Source organism: Mugil cephalus, chromosome 15 (genome assembly GCF_022458985.1).
Source record: "Mugil cephalus isolate CIBA_MC_2020 chromosome 15, CIBA_Mcephalus_1.1, whole genome shotgun sequence".
Lineage (NCBI taxonomy): Eukaryota > Metazoa > Chordata > Actinopteri > Mugiliformes > Mugilidae > Mugil > Mugil cephalus.
The window spans coordinates 23,866,456-23,888,236 of NC_061784.1; the positions used below are offsets into that span (position 1 = coordinate 23,866,456).

General features: G+C 40.3%; 1 protein-coding gene and 2 non-coding genes across 3 annotated transcripts; 1 reads left to right on the forward strand and 2 right to left on the reverse strand.

The window, feature by feature from the left end:
* Positions 1-1,029: 1,029 nt before the first annotated feature.
* Positions 1,030-19,707, reverse strand: st6gal1 (ST6 beta-galactosamide alpha-2,6-sialyltranferase 1). The gene is made up of 8 exons (XM_047607218.1): positions 19,422-19,707; positions 18,309-18,383; positions 12,375-12,581; positions 10,497-11,130; positions 8,600-8,697; positions 7,409-7,510; positions 7,144-7,318; positions 1,030-5,889 (listed from the first exon to the last, which is right to left on the reverse strand). The coding sequence occupies exons 2-8, from the start codon at positions 18,318-18,320 to the stop codon at positions 5,618-5,620; spliced, it is 1,500 nt and encodes a 499-aa protein (XP_047463174.1). The 5' UTR covers positions 18,321-18,383; positions 19,422-19,707; the 3' UTR covers positions 1,030-5,617.
* A 1,405-nt stretch (positions 19,708-21,112) lies between these two features.
* On the reverse strand, positions 21,113-21,184 carry trnae-cuc. Its single transcript has one exon. It is a non-coding gene; the product is annotated as a tRNA-Glu (tRNA).
* Positions 21,185-21,560: 376 nt separating this feature from the next.
* Positions 21,561-21,632, forward strand: trnaw-cca. The gene has a single exon. It is a non-coding gene; the product is annotated as a tRNA-Trp (tRNA).
* The last annotated feature ends 149 nt before the right edge of the window (positions 21,633-21,781 follow it).

Genomic DNA, 21,781 nt, shown 5'->3' on the forward strand with positions numbered 1-21,781 from the left:
CACCACTGAGCCAAGTTCCCTTAAAAACTAGTGTCTGAAATGACTCGTGTTTTCTAAGATTTAGGGAATTCAGAATAAACAAGTTAGGAATGTTGATGTTTAATTTGAAACTTTGAACCATAAATTTGTACTTTTATTTCAAGATCCCTTCACATGTATATTAAGACTAATATGTGTCTAATATGTGAAACAAAACCTCATCATAAACACAAAGAATAATCAATAAAATGTCTCTGGATGCTGAATATTGGACCAGGACTGAGAGGAAGTCGCCTTTAACTGTGCGGGGGCAGAAAAATGAAATGAAAAGGGTTCGTTTCCACCACTGGAGGGCGCTCCTCCACATCTGGAGCCATCGAGTGGGCGCTGAGGCAAAGGTTAGTGTCAGACAGATGGAGGAAGCTTTAAAAAGTGTGTCAGATAGTTTAAATTCGCAGTTTCTAAGCCAAATTAATCCACCAGCTGATCTATTCTGTCTGTAAAATGATGATCTGGACCTGAGACCTGACTCCTGATTAATGCTTTTACAGCTCAGAATGAGTCCAATGGATGTGATCAATACTGGAATAGACCTATAAAACATTAAACTCATCAGATAAATGAAGAAACAACAGAAACCAACATCATGTTTCTGTGGATGGAATCTAATGAAGTTTGCTGCAGATTTTAGTTCATTTTTAATCCATCAGATTGGAGCTGAATTTCTGCAAACGGTCTTTTCAAAAACACTTTGTCTTGAATAATAGTTCTGATTCTTTTATCAAGACAAAAGGGAAGAGGAAGATTTTTGAGTTAAGCATTTAAAAAAATAATTTCTTTTATGTCTTGTGATAAAAGAATCAGCCCTATTATGTCTTTTGTTTTGCCTATAAAAAAAGAAAAGATGGATTTTTGTTTTTCTTATTATTCCTTTAATCGTCTTGTCGCTCCCTCAGATCTTATATTTTAGGACCCTATAGAGGATCTTCAGCATAATACAGGTTATTACAAGATATTTTTTTTTTTACATCATGTCAGTCAACAACAACATCATTTAAAAGATTTTAATTTGAACTCCATAACTAAGGAAGTGTTGCAGTTTTTGGGACATTTCACATTCAAAGGAGAAATCAAATCAGAGCTGAGGAAACATCGTACTACAAAAAAAAAAAAAAAAAAAACACAAAGGTCGGCGGTTTGCTCCTATCCCAGTTCAAAATAGTTTTTAATAAAGGATTGTTTGGAATTACACAGTACGTTTGTTCGTTAGCAAAAGAAGTCAAAAAAATACATTCACCACTTACAAAAAAAAAAACCTAAAGAAACGAGTCCCCGGTGCATCTGTAAGCTAAAACAAAACTATCGAATATCAGAAGGCTTCACACAAACGCTGATTTGGGACATGAGTGCAGCTGCATAGGGAGAAAATATCCTTGGAAAAGCAATGACATCAATATTCATGTGTTCACCTCCTGAATAAAAAGAAAAAAAGTAACATTTAAGAATAAAGTTTGAGGATTAGAGAAACGATAACGGAGCCATTTTCTTTCTTGGTTCAAGGTTGGATTTGTTCATTTTGACAACATAGCACTACTTTTGACATATTACTTTAAAATGTTCTCTTTACTATATCACAGAAATGTGCATTTAAGGTGAAGAAATTGAAATAACACCATGTTAAAATCCCAACTGCAGTGACTGCAAAGTGGCTGATGAAAGTTAGTTGGTGCATTGTTCTGTGCTACAGCTAATTTACATATATTACATTTATAATATTTCTTTCATGTAAAAAAACAAACAAAAAAAAACAATATCATGCTTTAAAATCTTAGTGATTGATGTACAGCAGGAAGATCCGTAGCTACAACTGATCATCTCGGAAAAAATTTGCTTTTTAGAGGATTAAGCTACGTTTAAATCGCATAAAGTAAAGCTGCCTGTCTATTTTTTTTATTTTATTTACATTCAGTGTGAGCTCCAGTGTTGCTTTTGCATGATCGACAGTCTTAACCAAGACTTTGGAACAGTTTTTTTGAAAAATCACCACTTGAAATCCTTCATCCGAGAAGCATCACATGCTAATTCAGGCTCACTGCCGAGTGTTTGCATGCGAACGTTTAATGTTCATTAGTGGCGTAAAAAAAAAAAAAAAAGATGAGCCGCATTAGCTCCATGCTGCAAATACTTTTAGCTTCTTCTCCTGTCGCTACACTACTGTGGAGAAAACCTTTAAAGATGGCACGCATGCGTTGGTATTAATAGAATAAAAGTACTAGTGCCCTCGAGGATGTTCTTTACCAAGCAAGCAAACAAGATGCGTTATATGGCGAGTTAATTAGTGACATAATAAATTTAATGTCTCAATTAACCCTTCATGGGTCCGGAATAACACTCTCGGGTTGAAATTTAGAATTTCCAAGTATTTCAGTGGGTGTCCTGTAAAGGGTTAAAGAGCTAAGAGGCTGTTTGTTCAAGAGTTTGTTGGAGTAAAACTCTGTTCTGCTTCACGTTCAGTAGTCGTCACCGTAGAGACCATCCTCGCGGGTGTTTCTGCTATTACGTACTCTACATACGAATTATAAAAAACCTACTGGGAGTACGGGGCTGTCAGTACAAAACGTTGGGTTGGGTGGTGGGGAGATGTCGAGGACGTCAAGATCGTCAAGTACGTCGAATTTGTTGAATACGTCGAGGACGTCGAGATTAATGAGATCATCCAAGTTCGTCACGTACTTCGAGAACGTTGAAAATGTTAAATACGTGTAAAGAATGTTGCGTACATCGAGAACGTCGGGTACGTTGCATACGTTCGAGAACGTTGAGAATGTCAAATACGTCAAGAATGTCATGTACCTCGAGATCGTCGAGTAAGTTGAGAACGATGAGATTGATGAGATCATCGAGTTCATCATGTACGTCCAAAACGTCAAGATTGTTCATCAAAAGTGTCGGACACATTGAGAACGTCGGGTACATTGAGAATGTCGCATATGGTGAGAACGTTGCGTACACTGAGTACGTCGAGAGCGTCGCACACGTCGTGAACATCGCCTACATCGGGTATGTCCGAAAACAGCACATGCCGAGAACGTTGCGTACATTGATAACATCATGTATGTTGAGAATGTTGTTTATGTGGAGATCGTCGTGTATGTCGAGAACATCAGGTACATCGAGTACGTCAGGTTCTTCGGGTACATTAAGTGCATCAAGAGCGTCGTGTACGTTGAGAATGTCACGTATGTCGAGTACGTTGGGTACGTCAACTATGTTGCATACGCTGAGAACGTTGCGTACGTCAAGAATTTCATGTACTTTGAGATTGTTGAGTAAATTCATCAAAAGTGTCGGGAACGTCGTATATATCAAGTACATTGGATATGACGAAAACGGCACGTGTGTCGAGAACGTTGGGTACATTGAGAACGTCTGGTACATCAACTGTGCGTCGAGAGCGTTGTGTACGTTAAGAATGTCACGTATGTCGAGTACGTCTAGAACATCAAGTAGGTTGAGTACGTCAAGTACGTTGCATACGCTGAGAACGTTGCGTACGTCAAGAATGTCATTTATCTCATTGAGAACGTTGAGATTGATGAGATCATCCAGTTCGTCACATACGCCCAGAACATCACGTACATCTAGAGAATGTGGCGTACATCTAGAACGTCAAGATCCTCAAAAGCATCGCATACGTTCGAGAACGTCGGGTACATTGGGAACGAGTCGAGTACGGCAAGTTTTTCGAGAACGTCGCGTCATATATGTCGAGAATTATAAAAAGATAATTCGTTGTTGAGTTTTTGTTGAGTACGTTCGGTCGTATTGAGGCAGTCATCGTGACAGGGAAGCGTTAGCCTTCAAGCCATTAGCCTTCAAGCCATTAGCCTTTAAGCCGTTAGCCTTTAAGCTGTTAGCCTTTAAGCTGTTAGCCTTTAAGCCATTAGCCTTTAAGCTGTTAGCCTTTACGCCGTTAGCCTTTAAGCTGTTAGCCTTTAAGCCGTTAGCCTTTACGCCGTTAGCCTAGCACAAAGACCGGAAGCAGTGGGTTTCATTCCCCACCACCAACCAGCCTTTTAGAACTCAAGAAGCTACTTTGATGAAACATCTCCAAGAAACTCAACCAGCCGAGCTGCCCTTAGTTCGGCTTGTTTTTTGGGATATTAGCTAGGAAGCTAGGTAGGAATGGTAAACAGCTGCTGATGAGGTGAAAAGTTTGCAGCCAAAGATCGTAACTTATGTTCACATAACGTTTAATGGATGTTTAGGTCGTATTGCAGCAAATTTAGTGTCTGGTCTTACAGAGATTTCTTTAAGAGTAATACCATTACAAATACCACGTCAGACTGAAGATTTTTCGAGCCCTGATAATAGGGCTGTAAGAAAAAAATAATAATAATAATAACAATAATAATAAATCCCCAAAAGCTAAAATCTAGTCTGAAAGAAAGTTGATTGGTCCTCGGGATGATTGTATGTTAGAGGAAGCTGGCAAATTGGCAGTGAGGAGTGGATCCGTACACTGGTACACTGAGTTTAAGCATAATTCAGAGAAGATGTTTGCGCGGATACTTTGGGCTTTTGGTTCTACAGTTCAGTTTGAGACTTAAAAGGACAAGTCTGGTTTTATTTTAGCTTTTAGTTCCCGTTAATGCATCCGAAGCATCTCTATAGCTCGTGCTAACTCCGAACTCTCCACCTTTGTTGTGGAGATTCAAGAAATTATCCTGATCTAATTGTGTTTTACGTGGTGAGTTTGAATCTCTGGTGGAGACTGTAACATTAGCATGACCCACAATCGGCACATTAACCCTCTGGAGTCCAAATCGGTTTAAGACGACATGGCATCGAGACGCTTCTCACTGAACTTCAAAATATAGACCGGGTTTTGAATAGTGCTGATAGGCCAAGTAAAACTAGACATGTTCTAAACAAACGAGGCTTTTCCTTGAATGTTGTCGTCATGTTTTGTGCACGGTGAAAAGGAAAACGCTAGCAAGAGGAGAAAACTAGCCAGCTGCAAATGATGGAAAGAATAAAAAAACGGCCCCTTTCCTATTGGTGGGAAAATGCATCCCATCAGCCAATCAGGAAGTGATGTGTCAATGGTTGCTAAGGAAGATGATTTTCCTGCATTTTAATTGTAAATAGTTGTAAATAAATTGTTGTTTGCTAAATTTGTAAATAAGCATTTGAATTTTACAGCTTGGATTTGCATTCTAAGTTATAAAAATGGTTGGTTAAACATTTTTGTGGTTTTCCCAGAAAAATATAACTTTTTTCCAACTGGGATTTGATGGTTTTTGTCTGGTTTTAGGTCCAGTGTGTTAATACAGTTTGACAAAATGAAAAAAAATATAACTGTGACTGGAAAAAAGCCATTTATAGTCTGGACTCCAGAGGGCGAATGGGAATCATGCATAGTTTTTTGGCAGTAATTTTGTCTGGTACGTGCTTTAAGGTATGAAAACTATCAGTGGATCGTCCCTTTAAAGATATGTATGTGTTTACAGCAGGCTCACCTATCAGCCTGATGACTCCTGTGCGTGTGCTTTGAGAGAAAAATGTACCATGAAATGTATGTTTTTCCTTTTTTTCATGCACGGTTTCGACTTTGCTGCGTTTGCTGCTCGTGCGCTCAGCGTTTGGGTGAAGCTCCAGCAGCCTGGGTGCAGTTCAGTGCGCTGAACCCGGGCAACGTGACTCGCCCGTGGGTGTAGATGTCGCGGTCGGAGCCCTGGTTCATCCGCTTGACCAGGTTCTTCTCGTACAGCAGCGGGTGGTAAGCGCCTAGCGTGCAGGCGGCGTCGAAGAACCGCTGGTAGTAGTGGCAGAGCTCCGTCTTCCTCCGCGACGGCAGGAACTCGTAGACGTGCACGACCTCGCACAGCGACATCATCAGGACGGTGCCTGAAGAAGAGAGGACAGCGTCAACTTTGGTTTCACTTGGGAATCTAGGGGGAGCTACTATTAGCTGGGAAGCTAGAAGGAGCCACTGTTAGCTGCGAGGCTAGGAAGATAGGTAGAGCTATTACTGGGTAGGAGGCTAGGAGGAGCTACTATTAGCTGGGAGGCTAGGAGGAGCTACTATTAGCTGGGAGGCTAGGAGGAGCTACTATTAGTGGGGAATCTAGAAGGAGCTACCGTTAGCTGGGAGGCTAGGAAGATAGGTAGAGTTACTACTGGCTAGGAGGCTAGGAGGAGCTACTATTAGCTGGGAGGCTAGGAGGAGCTACTATTAGCTGGGAGGCTAGGAGGAGCTACTATTAGTGGGGAAGCTAGAAGGAGCTACTATTAGCGGGGAGGCTAGGAAGATAAGTAGAGCTACTACTGGCTAGGAGGCTAGAAGAGGCTACTATTAGCTGAGAAGTTAGGAAGCTAGAGGGAGCTACTGATAGCTGGGAGGCTAATGTTAGCTGGGAGGCTAGGAAGTTAGAATTAACTACTATTAGCTGGGAAGCTAGATTGAGCTACTATTAGCTGGGAGTCTAGGAAGTTAGCAGGAGCTAATATTAGGTGGGAAGCTCTAAGGAGCTACTATTAGCTGGAAGGCTAGGAAGCTAGGAGGAGCCACTATTGGCTGGGAGCTTAGAAGAGGCTACTATTAGCTGAGAAGTTAGGAAGCTAGAAGGAGCTACTATTAGCCGGGAGGCTAAGAGGAGTTACTGTTAGCTGGGAGGCTAAGAGGAGTTACTGTTAGCTGGGAGGCTAAGAGGAGTTACTGTTAGCTGGGAGGCTAGGAAGTTAGAATAAACTACTATTAGCTGGGATTCTAGGAAACTAGGAGGAGCTACAGTTAGCTGAGAGGGGCTACTATTAGCTGGGAGGCTAAGAGGAGTTACTATTAGCTGGGAAGCTAGAAGGAGCTTCTATTAGCCGGGAGGCTAGGAAGTTAGAATAAACTACTATTAGCTGGGAAGCTAGGAGGAGCTACTGTTAGCTGAGAGGGGCTACTATTAGCTGGGATTCTAGGAAACTAGGAGGAGCTACAGTTAGCTGAGAGGGGCTACTATTAGCTGGGAAGCTAGGAGGAGCTACAGTTAGCTGAGAGGGGCTACTATTAGCTGGGAAGCTAGGAGGAGCTACAGTTAGCTGAGAGTTGCTACTATTAGCTGTACACCGATCATTAACAGCCGGCGGTTTAAAGAGCCAGGCTCCACGCACCGAGCAGGCCGGAGGAGGGCGGGTTCTTCTGGATGGGCTCGGCCATGTTGTCCTGGATGCGCTGCCAGACCTGCCACTCGAAGCGCGGATGCAGGATGTAGAAGGGCTGCTGAGGGTGGAGCCTCCGGTACCTCTGGTACTGGGTGAAGATGGGGTAATCGGTCCTGTTGTACCACTGCAGGGGAGGGACACACACACACACGGTCTTTAGTTTTATGGGTTTTATTAAACGTTGCCTCAGGAGGGAACAGTGTGTGAGCGCCACCTGTGTGAGGTCAGCGGAGAAGGGGGCGGGGTCCCAGGCCACCAGAACACCTGAGCTGTACAAGGAGCTGGACAGGAAGCGATGGTCATCAGACGCCATCACCTGGAGACACAAAACCAATTATTATATTAACTGTTAACTGAGATTTTAGTCACGTCTTTAAACTTATTTTTCTTTTTATTAACTTTGTCTTATGCTCTTTTTTTTTGTTTTTATTATTATTTTTTTTAACCATTAGGTGGAAACATAAATCAGTATAATTTATTGTTATTATTTTTATTATTTTTATTATTATTATTATTATTAACATCGTTTGTTCTTTATAAACTTTATCTTATGCACTATTTTTTAAAAAGAAATTGTAGATTTTTATATTTTTTGTTGAGCACTCAGTAATGTTGATTTCAAAAGTATAAATAATAATAATAATATTTTGTCATTATTTACTAAAATTATTAAAATTGTAGATTTTAATACTGGTATTGAGAACACAGTAATGTTGATTTAAAATGTTGTAATTCTTAAAAAATTATTATTATCATTATTATTATTATTATTATTATATTTCTAACCAGCAGGTGGAGACAGAAATCAATATTAGTCAAATAATAATTGTAAAAACTACAATTAAATAATTATTATTAGTAAATTCTGAATTAGGCAAACGGAACAAGACATAACTTTGGGGCCTGAGTTATAATTTTAGTTTCGTTAATTCATGATTAATTAATAACTAAGATTTTGCATCGACAAAAACTGGACAAAGTTGTTTTGTTTTTTTGTTTGTTTTTTTAAACTGGGCTTGAAAACCTCCTGATGAGTAAAAGTCTCCGTATGTGGAGGTGATTCAATCTAAATAAGTATTGGTTCAGTTCCTCACATTTAAAAACACCCACGAACACACTCATCTCTCCTGAGGCCAGTAAAAAAAAAAATAAAAAACACAGTCCGCCTCCGAAACAGCTCAGAGATCGAGATCCTCAAAATATATGAAACAACAGGGAGGTTTGTGTTCATTCAAAAACAAAAAATAAAAATGAAAAACCTGAGGCTCATATCTGTTCTTCATGGAGCAGAAGGAGACGAGACTTTGGGTTATTTACCTATTTATTTTATTTTAATAACTCTAATGCATTTACTGCATTTATCGCTGTAATAATTCTCCTTTTTTTCCTGAGTTTCTGAGTTCACCTGTGAGTTGATGAGTCTGACGCTGGTTTTAGATCCCACGTCTTTCTCGTATCCGGCCGTGGGGGCGGCGTTAAAACGCAGCACAGCGTCATGAGAGTCTGTAGTTTCATAAAAACAAGAAAGAAAAGGAAAGAAAAGGAAACGCAACTTAACATACAAATATCAGAGGAGGAGGAAGATTCATCGCTCATCCACTAATTCACCACTAATTTGCATGAAGAGTCTAATCTGTTTAGAATAAGCTGCTGCAGAGCTGGATGTGGATCTGGTAATAAAGACAACTCTCACGTTCTTTGGAAGGAATAACTATTTCATATGGAGGCTACAGGAAACACAACTGACAGAAAATGGGGAAAAAAACTGACCAAATAAATATATAAGACTCAAAACAACAATGAAATAAGTGGATCAATAATCGATGGATGCACCAATCTGTAAAACTGTAATAACATCATCCACAACCAGACAGCGTTTGTTGTTGTTGTTGCAATGATTTGTTAATAAAGATCGCTGCATATTTCATCTACCGGTAGTAGATAATCAGATAATAAAACCAAAGAAGAAAAGGAAACGCAAACAAATAAAGTCAAACTTAGTGATGCATGAACCGCTTCCGTTTCTTTAAATAACTTGTTTAGAAAAAGAGAAACACAGGAAATGTCTCTGCTCGTGGTTAATGGTTTTAAATAAAACTGAATATCCTTTGCTCGTCGCCCGTTACACCAACTTTTATTTCTAGCTTTATTCTAAATAAGACTAAATCATGGAGCAGATGAGGACGTTAGTTTTCATTTAGTTTCCTGCTTTTATTCATGCAAATAAAAGCGTGGCATTGATTTCCTGGTGCCTCCGGGGGTCAGTCATGTGTGTCCTGTAGGATCTGACCTATATGCAGGATTCAGTCGGTGCCACATCAGTTTCTTTGGGTTGACTGACGTTCAGATACGACACATTAATACAGCAAACTGAATAACAGATAAAGTCAGGTTCAACATTCCTGTTTCATGTCGTTAACATGTTCGATTTCCAGGTATTTACAGAGGGAATGTTGGATATTTATTTATTTATATCGCTCCATAAATCACAAAATACTGTCAACAGGCCAAAAAGAGTAAAATGTTCTATAAATCTGACTGATATATGATGAATCTCCTCAGTAAATACCTGCAGGATGTAGTTAGGAATAAATGTGTAAAGTTTGGTTTGTGTCAGAGCGACTGAAGTGGAGATTTCTGACTCATTTAAATTATTTTACATTGTAAAATTATATTTTTATTAGAAACCACTATCAACTAAAACCAGATCTACTCAGATCCTTCTAAACACATCATATAATCATATCAACATGTATAATATCAACATATCAGGTTAACTTTTTATTTTTTGATCCATTTCTGATCGTCTCCACCTTCGTCTCCTTTTACCAGAGACAGTTTACGTCCAGATGAACTTTTTCTTGAGCTTTTCTTTGACTTTTCTTACTAATCTGAGCTGTAATTTTCTTCTTATATCAGACTTCACAGCATTTTTAAATGTCGCTCTCAGATAAACTCAGACTAGAAGCAGAATATCTGGTCACTTTAGAACCAATCACGTCGTCAGAAATCGACACCAACCAATGAGAGTTTAGCTTCAGATCAAACCTTTCTACTTCCATGATTGGTCGATAAATAGAAAGGATGTGACCATATTTGGAGCTGACAGACTTCTGCAGGAGATAAAGAGCTTCACAACAGTTCGACAGCAGAAAGACGACTTTAGAGAACTTAGGAGGAAACTAGAGGAACAACACAGATAAAGTGAAGTGAAATTAACTCCTAAATGTGTTTTTTTTTTTAATCTAATTTCATACATATTTATACATAATGAAGCGACATCTGTCTGGTCCATATCTCACCTATCTCTTTTCCCAGTCCGGAGTTGCGTAGCGATCCGGCCGACGACACCACGGCGCAGCTCTTGTACGGCCCGAGGTCGGAGGTCAGAGGGTTCGGCGGGAGCTGAGCGGCCCACGGCAGCGAGGAGAAGGGCTGGAGGTCGGAGGTCAGCGTCGCGACCTGGACCGTGTCCTTCAGCTGGCAGAGGAGCTCGGCGCCGCTCAGCTTCCGCCGGCCGGAGACGACGCCCCCGCGGCCGGGAAGCTCCACCCCGTACTTATTCATCGCCTGGTAGTTCTGCACCACCTTCCTCAGCCGGTTCCCCAGCATGTTGCTGGACATCTCGTCGTTCCACACCTCCCCGAGGAGCCCGTGGGGCCCGAAGAACTCCGAGTCGCCGCCCTTCCCGCTCAGCTCCCCTTTCCTCCGGCCGCCGAACAGCGTCTCCAGAGCCCGGGTGAAGGGTCGCGGCAGCAGGCGGGAGAAGAACCCGCCGTGCTCCCGCTCCTTCGCCGCCTTGCGCTTCGGCGGCGAGTCCTCGTGGGTGTGGTTCAGCGAGGAGAGGACGGGGATGGGGCGGCGGGGGTCGCCCGGGACGACGCCGGGGAGTTTCTGGGGGTCGATGAACATGGGCTTAGCGCCGCCTCGCAGCACCTGCAGGACGAATGTTACGTCTTTACAACGTCGTTCGCTGCACAGTTAATCGAATTTTAATCACGACTACGAATGAATTTACTTCAAACACACGTATAAAAACATGAAACCATTTGTTCATAGAAAAGAATCAAATAACAACTACAAGAAAACAACAAGACAAAAAAATAACTAATTTGTTTGAAAAAGGAGTAAAAAGAAGTAAACACATAAACATAAACACATATTTATATATTAAGGTTAAATGGGAAGAAGAACTTAACATAGAAATATCCGAGGAGGAAGTAGATTCATCGTTCATCCACTAATTCACCACTGATTTGCATGAAGAGTCTAATCTGTCTAGAATAAGCTGCTGCAGAGCTGGATGTGGATCTGGTAATAAGAATAACTGTATTTCATACGGAGTCACACGGAAACTGACAGAAAATGGGGAAAAAATTGACCAAATAAATATATAAGACTCAAAACAACGATGAAACAAGTGGATCAATAATCGATGGATGCACCAATCTGTAAAACTGTAATAATATCATACAACACCCAGACAGCGTTTGTTTTGTTTATATGATTTGTTAATAAATATCGCTGCATATTTAATCCACCAGTATTCAGCCAACCACCAGGGGGCGACGCTGCGTAAATAAGAAGAGACACTTTAATGCTAGAGCCTTGAAACGGATCCGTGTCTGTTTAAGATTTAGGGCGAATGAAGCAAAGAGTGCAGCTGCACATGGTAACACAACTCAATCATCCAATAAAATCACAAGGATTTAAGCTGTAATTGTTTCCAGTGAGTTTAAATTTGTAATAGGATGTTTACACAGTTGGCCCTTTGATTATTGAGCATTTAATGCTCTGAAACTGTTTGAATATTGTTAAACAAACAATATTCAAACAGTTTCAGTGCAAAATTGGTTCAAAAAGAGCTCTTGATGGACGTCAATGGGTTCACCAAGATTCAGACGAATCCACCAACTTATTACATATTTAACCGTGTTCCAACTTTGATTCCCCAACAACAACAAAACCACTTGGTTCTGACTTTTGTGATAGAAACTTCAGAGTCTTTTAAAAAGAGGCCGAGACCATGAATGAACACTAAGAGGTTTAAAGTAGTGCATTAAAACTAAAGATGTTTTCCCTACAATAACAATGTCTATTCAATTAATCATAATTGTCTGGCATCGTGCAGCCGTATTCCAACTAACAGGAACTTTATTTTTTTAAATCTTGTACCGTACCTTGATGACAGAGTGCGCCCGAGGCTGAGCCCGGGTCCGCGCTCGGATGCCGAAGATGGCGTCGGTGACGGGGACGCTGTTCTCGGCGCAGAAGGCGTAGAGCAGCGCCATGGAGACGCAGAAGAAGGCCATGCAGACGACGCCGCGGCGAGCGCGACGCCTCAGGCGCCACAGCAGGCTGACTCGGTCCATCGCCGCCCCCGGGATCTACCGACCAAACGGGAAACACGCACTTCAATGGATTCATCAGGTATCTGGACTTTACTTATCACCTATAACTCAACTTACTATAATCTAATACAGGAGGGAGGATCTCAGTATGTTACTGGTTTATTTATCTGGTTTTTCTCTTCCTGTCTCTTTTCTGTTGTTGGGTTTGTGACAAAGTTTAAAGGTTAAAAGGTCTGTTACCAGATGTCGGCTTGTAAAGCTACTCAACATAAGGATGAAGTTTCCTTTGTTTATGAATGGGGCTTCTTAGGGAAAGGAAACTGTGGGAGCTGAACAAGAGGGGATTCAACAACTGATTCGAACTTTTAACGAACCTTTTTAAATTCAGGAGAAAACCTGTCAGGTCACTTCTTTACATCAACACATCAATATACAACATCTATTTATTCTATTTATTGACCTTTGGTTCCTCTGTATTCCTTGGTATTTTACTTGTTCCATTCTGCTTTTTTATTCTACTTTTATCTGTTCTTATTCTGTGTTGTTTATATCAGAGAGAATCTGTCCAACCAGGGAACGTAGCGTCTGATCTGTTCCTCTAAGCTGATTGGTTCTGAGCTGGTCACGTGTTTCATGGGCGCGATTTTACAAATGAATGAAGTTTGACGTTAGCCTAGCCTTATGCTAGCCTTATGCTAGTCTTATGCTAGCTAGTTATCTAGACTAAAGGCTTAGAAAAATAGCAGCTAGCGTCATATATACTGTGAAACCCATGTGTTCATGTAATTTATGTCCATGTAGATAGACACATTTAACTGACACGTAACTTTACCTCAGTTACTACTAAGTTATTATAGCTAGCATGCTAATGCTATAATGCTAATACTAAATAACAGTGAGACTAGTTTAATAGTTTTTCAAATTTTTCTGAGTAATTTCCACCTTTTAACGGTGATGGATGAACACGGAGACTGAGGAGAAGGTAAACACAGCTCCATGACTGATGAGGTGATTGGGCTACAAAGCATTTTACAGCTCATTTAACATATTTAAAGGAAGTAGACGCTGGGATATTTAAGTGAGGACCTTTTACATATTAATAACATTTATAGGAACGTTAATGGTGGAAATAAGACATTTATTTCAACATGGCGCCATGATTAGAGTTGGACAGACTCTCTCTGATATACGACTCTGATCCAAACCAGTTCCCTTTGGTGGGATTAATAAAGTTGTCTGAATCTAAATGGGAACACTGGCACAATGGTTTATACGTCTCATGAGTCAGGGAGGAAACTTTTGACGAATAAATCACGACCCTGATGTCACTTATCAGAAACTCTGATCTGCATTGTGACTGTTTTTGGATGAACAGGATATTTGTTCCTCTTGAACCCAAACGAGATCGTAAATTAAACTTCACTAAACTCTTCTTCAAACACCAACTAACAAACCTGAAGACTTGGTAGATTAAAAAAAGTAGTAAAATCAAATGATGAAGTTAAAACGTGACAATGATCATGATAATATGGGGAATAATGGAAGAAGTGCTTTCAGCCATAAAATAGTCCCTTCCCGCTTATCCTGAAAAGACTTGGACTGGATCCAGATTCCCATGGCAGCTTCAGATCCATCCACAACAATTCCCCTCTGGTCCCAAACAGTGAAATGCTTTGTTGCAGCTGAAAACCTCCTAAACTTTCAAGGCTCGATCGGGGAATTTCCACAAATACATCTGGAAAACATGACGACTATTCAGAGATCTCTTCCTCCTCTTACTGTAAATGTAGATAAAGTTTATATTTACAGCACTGCAGATGCTAATGGTGACGCTAATGGCTAGCGTTCCAGATTATTTAGTTTAGGTCAAGTTAATCATCTTTAGAGCTACTCTATTCATAAAAAGTATACATTATTATTATTGTTAAATGCATTTAAAAGAAAACTAAAGGACTAAATATTGAGATGCATTTATTAAATCAATAATTAATTTTTGTGTACAGCTAGATGCCATATTTCCATTTTAAATAATGATTGAGTCGTAAGATCCACGTCCTTCTGATACAGTAAGAACGGTGAATATAAAGGAGAATAAAGGCAAGAGTGGATGCCAACGCTGCCCTGGGTGACGGGTGAAATCAGGTGGAAGGAGGAAAAGGAGGATGAGGAGGAGGAGGAGGAGGAGGAGGAGGAGGAGGAGGAGGAGGAGGATATCTGTTTAAAGGAGGCAGTGGCAGCCAAAAACATGTAGATAAAAACCATCTTAAATCACCTGTACCAGACGTTCTGGTCGTTTAGCCACAGTGCGTTGCTACGTGGTTAGCATGCCCTCACACAGTCTGATCTGATTTGGTTCTTCAGACGACTTTAAATAGTGATTGCTCATATTATAATTACTGAAAATGCAAACACACCAACCTCCACCATCTGTGGACGGAGAGTTTTAAACAAAATGTCTGTGTTTTTCGTTTTTACGTCCAAAGACAGAAGTGAAACCAGAAGTCAGCAGAAATACTGACTAAAAACAAGCTGCTAAGACACTTTACTACCTCTCTAGTATTTATTTTAGCTTCTCCTGAAAGCTGACTCTTTCCCGTATTTTACTTTTATTTCCTCACAGCCAGTTCACTGTCTGGCTGACTTGTGTGCTAACATGTGGCTCAGTAACTGCTGCTGCTTTTACCATGTTTATGTGTCAGTAATCCTGAACTCAACTCAACTTCCACTGCAATAACTTTATTTTTTAAATTTTACTCCAAATGCTACGTATAAGTATGTGTTTACTTGTGATATAGGGTTGTTAACAGATGAAAACTTTGTTGTTATTCTTCTCAAACATGCTGACGATCTGGGAAACTAGGAAGCTGAGCTATGATGAGCTACTATTAGCTGAGAGGCTGGAAAGGGACTCGACTTAGACGTAGATGGACTTTAATGATCCACAAGGGAAATTAATTGGTCATAGTGTTAGTTTGTTGAACCAGCTGATGTGTTTTTTGCTGGTATGGAAGCTAGGAAGCTCAGAGTAGCTACTACTACAATTATCCGGGAGGCTATGAAGCTAGGAGCTAGCGTAATACACATGTGTTTATTTGTGATATAAGGCTGTTAATAGATGAAAACTTTGTTCTTAGTCAGCTAAGTTAAACAGACTATGACGTGCAGACTGAAGCCATCTAGGATTCATGATCTGAGCTATGAATAAAACATGGAAAATGCAAAGAGCATTGATTCAACTGACAGACAGAAGATTTGGCTTGTCGCCTGATGTGCTGCATTATCCCTCGGGCCTGGCGCTAGGAGCAGTTTCTCTGGTTACTTCTGTTGGTTCTTGGCGGATGTGTAAAAGTTTTTCTTTTCAGACGCCCTCGGTCTGGCTTCGGGAAGCCTCTGCGATGGGCTTCTTTCTCCCTGACAACCAGGGTTCCCAGGAACAATCGCAGCCCTCCAACATTTAAAAGTGGAGGCTCTGAGAGGAGGGGCTGGGAGGGGGGGGGGGCCATAGGGAAGACTCAGAACAAGCTGTGTCGTTTATAAATCCCATCTGGCCTGGAAACACCTTCAATTCCCCAAAGAGGAGCTAAAAAAAGGGGCTTGTGGGCTACTTTCCTGCTTTTTCCTGCTGCTACCACACAATCTCATCTACGACTGACTAAAAACATCTGGAAGCTAAACATGTCTTTCTCAGAGATTATTGTTAAATAATACCACACATCTGCAGGAACAAACCAAAACTGTAATGTAAAGATGCAGGGTTTCTCAAAGATGTTTGAGGAGAACATGTTAGCCAAAGAATGTAGATGGTTAGAAAGTCACTGATATGTGGTTAAAGTCTGGTTATTTATGTAGACACCACCCATATGTGTTCCAGTTTAAACCACATCCCACCCACATGTCTCTCAGGACTGAAGACTTGAACCAAACATCCAACACGTGACAAATGGGGACGTCCTACTGTACCAAACCGAAGCCGTGCTACGTTAATCCAAACCAATGTGGCATCGACTGAATCCACCACATTAAGGTCAGACCCTTCAGAACACAAACGCACACGACTGCCCGCCCCGAGGCACACGACCTGACAGAAAATCAGTTCTGCTGTTTTAAAACTGTAAACGGACTGAGAAATAATCGAAATATTGAAGTTTTAAATGAAAGGGCACAAAGCATCCACATCTACCTCCAACCACCACCAGCTGGTACTAGTCTGTCACTCGAAAGGAGGTACAGGAGGAGCTGCTGTTAGCGAGGAGGCTAGGAAGCAAGGAGGAGCTACTACTATTACCTGGGATGCCAGGGAGCTAGGAACAGCTGAAGCTAAGCTACAAAGAGCTGCTATTTTGTGAAGGTTCTCTGTCATCCAGGTCATGGTAATCCAAAAAGCAACAGAATTTCTTGAAGATGTTTCGCCACTCATCCGAGTAGCGTCTCCTCCCAGCTAATAGTAGCTCCCCCATAACTTCCTAGCCCACTAACCCAGTAGTAGCTACTCCGAGTAGCTTCTTAGCCTCCAAGGTAAAAGTAGCTCCTCCTAGTTTCCGAGCATTTCAGCTAAGAGTTATCAAAGAAAGCAAGGAGACGTCATAATTAGCTGGGAGGCTAGGAAGCTAGGATTAGCTACTACTGGGTTGGTGGGGCTAGGATGTTATGTGGAGCTACTATTAGCTGGGAGGCTAGGATGTTATGAGGAGCTACTACTATTAGGTTGCAGGCTAGGAAGCTAGAATGAGCTACTATTAGCTGGGAGACTAAGAAGCCAGGAAGCTAGAAGTAGCTACTACTGGTTGCAGGAGGCTGGGAAGCTATGAGGAGATGCTATTAGCTTGTAAGTCATGAGAAGTTACTATTAGCTAGGAAACTGCAAGGAACTACTATTACCTGGGAGTCTAGGAAACTAAGAATAGCTACTATTAACTGGGAGGCTATGAAGCTAGGAGTAGCTACTGTTAGCTGGGAGGCTATGAAGCTAGGAGTAGCTACTGTTAGCTGGGAGGCTATGAAGCTAGGAGTAGCTACTGTTAGCTGGGCTTAGCTCCCAAACATGATGCTGTTACCACCATGCTTCCTCGGCTCTAAGTTCATCTGTCTCTCAGTTACGTTTTCGGCCAACAGAAAACTTGTGAGTGTGTTTTTGTTTTTGTCTTTTTGTCTCCGGGCAATAAACAAATCTATATGGTGGTTTGTGTTTCTGTTTACTACAGACAGATTTTCTTCTGCCGTGACATTTTTAACGCAGGCCTCCTTCTCAACTGCTACGAGCTAGGAAGCTAGGTGGAGTCTGGTTAGCTATGATGAGCTACTATTGCTAGGTGGGGTGTTAGAAAGCGAGGAGGAGCTACTGTTAGCTTAGAGGCTAGGAAGCTAGGAAGCTATGAGGAGATGCTCTTAGCTCATCCGTCTCTCAGTCACGTTTTCAGTCAAAGGAAAAACTGTGTTTTTGTTTTGTCTTCCTGCCTCCGGGCAATAAACCAATCTGCATGGTGGTCTGTGTTTCTGTTTACTACAACAGACAGATTTCTTCTCCCGTGACATTTTAACGCAGGCGTCCTCTCAGCTTTCCCTTATTTTGCAGAGTGACAATTATCCAGTGTGATTCACACACACTCTCTCTCTCCCCCCGACGCCATGAATGAATCAGCATCTGTTACTACCGCTGACTCATCTGGAGGATTTTCACTCACAATAACATTTTTCACTTCACTCCCGGGAGATTATTTCGTATCAAACCCCCTCCGATGTCCGACGGGGGTGAAGCGGCGTTACCTTGTAGCCCATGCTGCGCTGATGATGCTGTTGCTTAGAAACAGGCTGCTGTCCTCAGGCTTCCCCTCATCGCCTCTGTGGACGGAGATAAATATAAATGTACTGTACATGCAGGCAGGTTAAAAAGTCATCAAAGCAGACATGCACCCATTCGCCCATAACATTATGACCAGGTTGTCGTGGCAGAAAGTGAACATTTTGTCCTCAAAGTTGACGTTAGAAAAAAAAAAAATGGGGAATATAATATAATTGCTAAGATTATAAATTGAGGGGTTTATTGTTTTGTCCCAATTGTACCAATTTCAGCAGTATATGCAGGATATCTCTACATTTCTATTTTCCTCTATATATTTTTCAGGGTTGTTATTTTTTAGAAACAAAACACACACAAAAATTTAAATATTTTTAATTATGTAAATGCATCGTGGGTTTTTCAGCTCGTAATTGAGGGTTTTTTCATCAATTACACACACACACACACACACACACTCAAAAAATCCACTTTGCATTTACATTATTGAAAATATGTGGGGGATTTTTTCCAAAGGAAACTTTGTGACGCCATATAGAGGATTGAAAGTCAGAAGTTAATCAAAAAATAATGCAAATATATATATATGTATGTATGTATATATATATATATATATATATATATATAATGATATCTATATCCGAATGTGTGTTATTTTTAGGGTGTTTAGGGAAATGATTTAGGTTACACACAGTAAACAATATTATGTAGTATTTTATAGGATTTGAGTTTTAAATATTAAAATTTGCTAAAATAATAAAATAATAATAAATAAAAAAATACGCACTTTTGCCAAATACGATAGAAAAAAAAGCTTAACTACCGCTAAGTTATCATAAAATAAAATAAAATAAAATAAGATCAAAAATCCCTATCAGGATAAGAGAGTTAATGCAGTGCATTGCACAGCATGTACAAGTGCATGTGATTAATAATGAATTATAGCAATTAATTAATAATTAATGCGATAACTCAAGAAATATAATGTATGAATATGTCTGTATATAATACGCAGCTAGATAGATAGATAGATAGATAGATAGATAGATAGATAGATAGATAGATAGACAGTATTTGCAGACCTGTGCTAAGTGATGCTCCTCTGCCTCTGATTTATCGACCCTAGTAGTTCGTCGTTGTTCCGGCCGCCATGTTCCCGGTGAGTCCCGTGCGTCGCGGTCCCGTCGTGCGTCCGTCCGGTCCGAGGCCAAGATCGGTGTCCGGTGGCATTTGGAGGAGCTGCGCGTCGTCTGCTCTCCTCCTCCTTCTCTCTCCTCCTCCTCCTCCTCTCTCCTCCCTCTGTCTGTGCAGCCGTGTGAGGTTACCGCACAGGATGCTGCGGCACGAAGCACCAAGGCACCGACAACAGCACCGGTCCCGTTTCCAGGCAGATCAGAGGAGGATGTCACAATAAAACGGCACCGCACACACACACACACACACACACACACACACACACACACACACACACACACACACACAAATAAGTACATAAATAAAATGAGAAACAATATTTTATTACAGTGATATTGTTGTTTTTCCAATCTATTTTATCCGTGAACTACATATTTTGTAAATATGCATGAATTAAAATACAGCTAAAAATCTAGTAAAATGCAATAAAATAGCATAAAATTAGCATTTCAACAAAAAGTACCAGAAATAGAGATAGAAGTAAGTATGAAGAAGTCATCTGTTATAAACCCCTCTACAATGAAGCCAAAGCAAGTGAAGCAGAGCTCCCCCTGGTGGCTGGAGGCTGTAGTATATGCTCCTCCCACTCCGTGTTAGTGGGCGGGGATTGGGCCAAACTAAAACTCAAACATTAAATAAAATATAGGTCAAACTAATTTTCGTCAAGGATCCCCATCATAGAGAATAAGCACAAATGTCTGTTATTTCCTTAGACATTTATTTTATTTTATTTTATTTTATTTTATTTTATATAATCTTAGTCATATCTAAGACTGATTTGGAACAAAAAAACATTAATTTTATGGAAAATTATGTGGTTTTTAGAAATTCTGCCAGAGGACTACAGTTGAAAATTAGCCTGTCGGCTAACACCGGCACATTTACAGAAATGTTAATTAATGTGCACTGTCCTTTTCAAATAAATAAATAAATAAATGAAATATTTGTCCAAATGGACAAAAATGTCCCTAATGATGTCTGAGGACTAAGGTGCCACAGCAGCGAGCAGGTTTTACGTTTTGCGTTCATTTTATTTTGAAGGGATGCAGCAATCACCTGACTTCCGGTTCCCTCGTGCTTGATTCTGATTAACATTTCAGTTCTTTCTGCAGCGAACTCTGCAGAAGATGAAGATGAGACACGGTTTCCTTCACTGTTAGTCCCATAGTTAAATATTAAGAAGTAAAATGAACGTTACCATAGATATGTAGAAGATATGCGACCCGGATAAATATATATTTAAAGCACTTAAAACAATATAAAGTATTGCATTCTGAAAATGTGTCACGATATTTAACTACTGTTATTATTATTATTATTTGGTATTTCATATTATATTGAATGATAAATAATATATAACATACCTTTGTCTGTAGTTTAAAGAAAGACACAGAGCAAATAAATTAAGGGATATAACCTTTGACTGGACCGATGTTTTCTCCATTTTTATTTCATTAACCTACTCATAAAGTTGTTACCTTTGTTGTTTACGTCGTTTATCTTAAATAAAATAATCACATATTAGCTATGTTTAACAAAGAAAGAGGAAATTTAAAACTAGTGAAGGGGAAAAAATGTGTTCCCTGACCGGGAATCGAACCCGGGCCGCGGCGGTGAGAGCGCCGAATCCTAACCACTAGACCACCAGGGAAGCTTGCGAACTAACATGCTGGCACTGAATTTATACAAAGACTCTTACATGGACGTTTGTTGATTATGTTATAATTTATGTATTTTTTTAAAGATACATAATAAAGACGTGCTATGTGCTTATCGGAGGTATTTTAACCATTGTACTTCTTTTGTTGTTGTTTTGTCAGTTGGCTGATCGGTAAATGTCTGAAAATTATCCCTGTGTTAATATTTGTCTATCTGGGGGGTTTATTTATATTTATATGTATACATGTATAGAAATGCAAAAATATGTGTTGTGTTGACAGACGTCTTCATACTACAATACTGCAGAATCGTGACCATTTAGCCGTGATTGTGGATAAATTTGTACAAAAAGAGAATATGGCGTATAGGACCTCGTGGCGCAACGGTAGCGCGTCTGACTCCAGATCAGAAGGTTGCGTGTTCAAATCACGTCGGGGTCATACTTTTAGTTTTCTCTTGTTTTATTTTAAGCAATTTTATCTCATAGTTAGAAGTCACACGTTATGTGTTTGTAATGTGTTAATTTCTGCAGGGACTGAGCAAGGTTATGATGAAAACACTTTAAATTCAGACGCTGTTTAACATTAAA

Coding starts and splice junctions, on each gene's coding strand:
- st6gal1 (XM_047607218.1), bottom strand. Junction 8,698..10,496: donor CGGACTGGGAAAAGAGATAG/GTGAGATATGGA, acceptor ATGAAACTACAG/ACTCTCATGACGCTGTGCTG. Junction 7,319..7,408: donor TCTCCGCTGACCTCACACAG/GTGGCGCTCACA, acceptor CCTCCCCTGCAG/TGGTACAACAGGACCGATTA.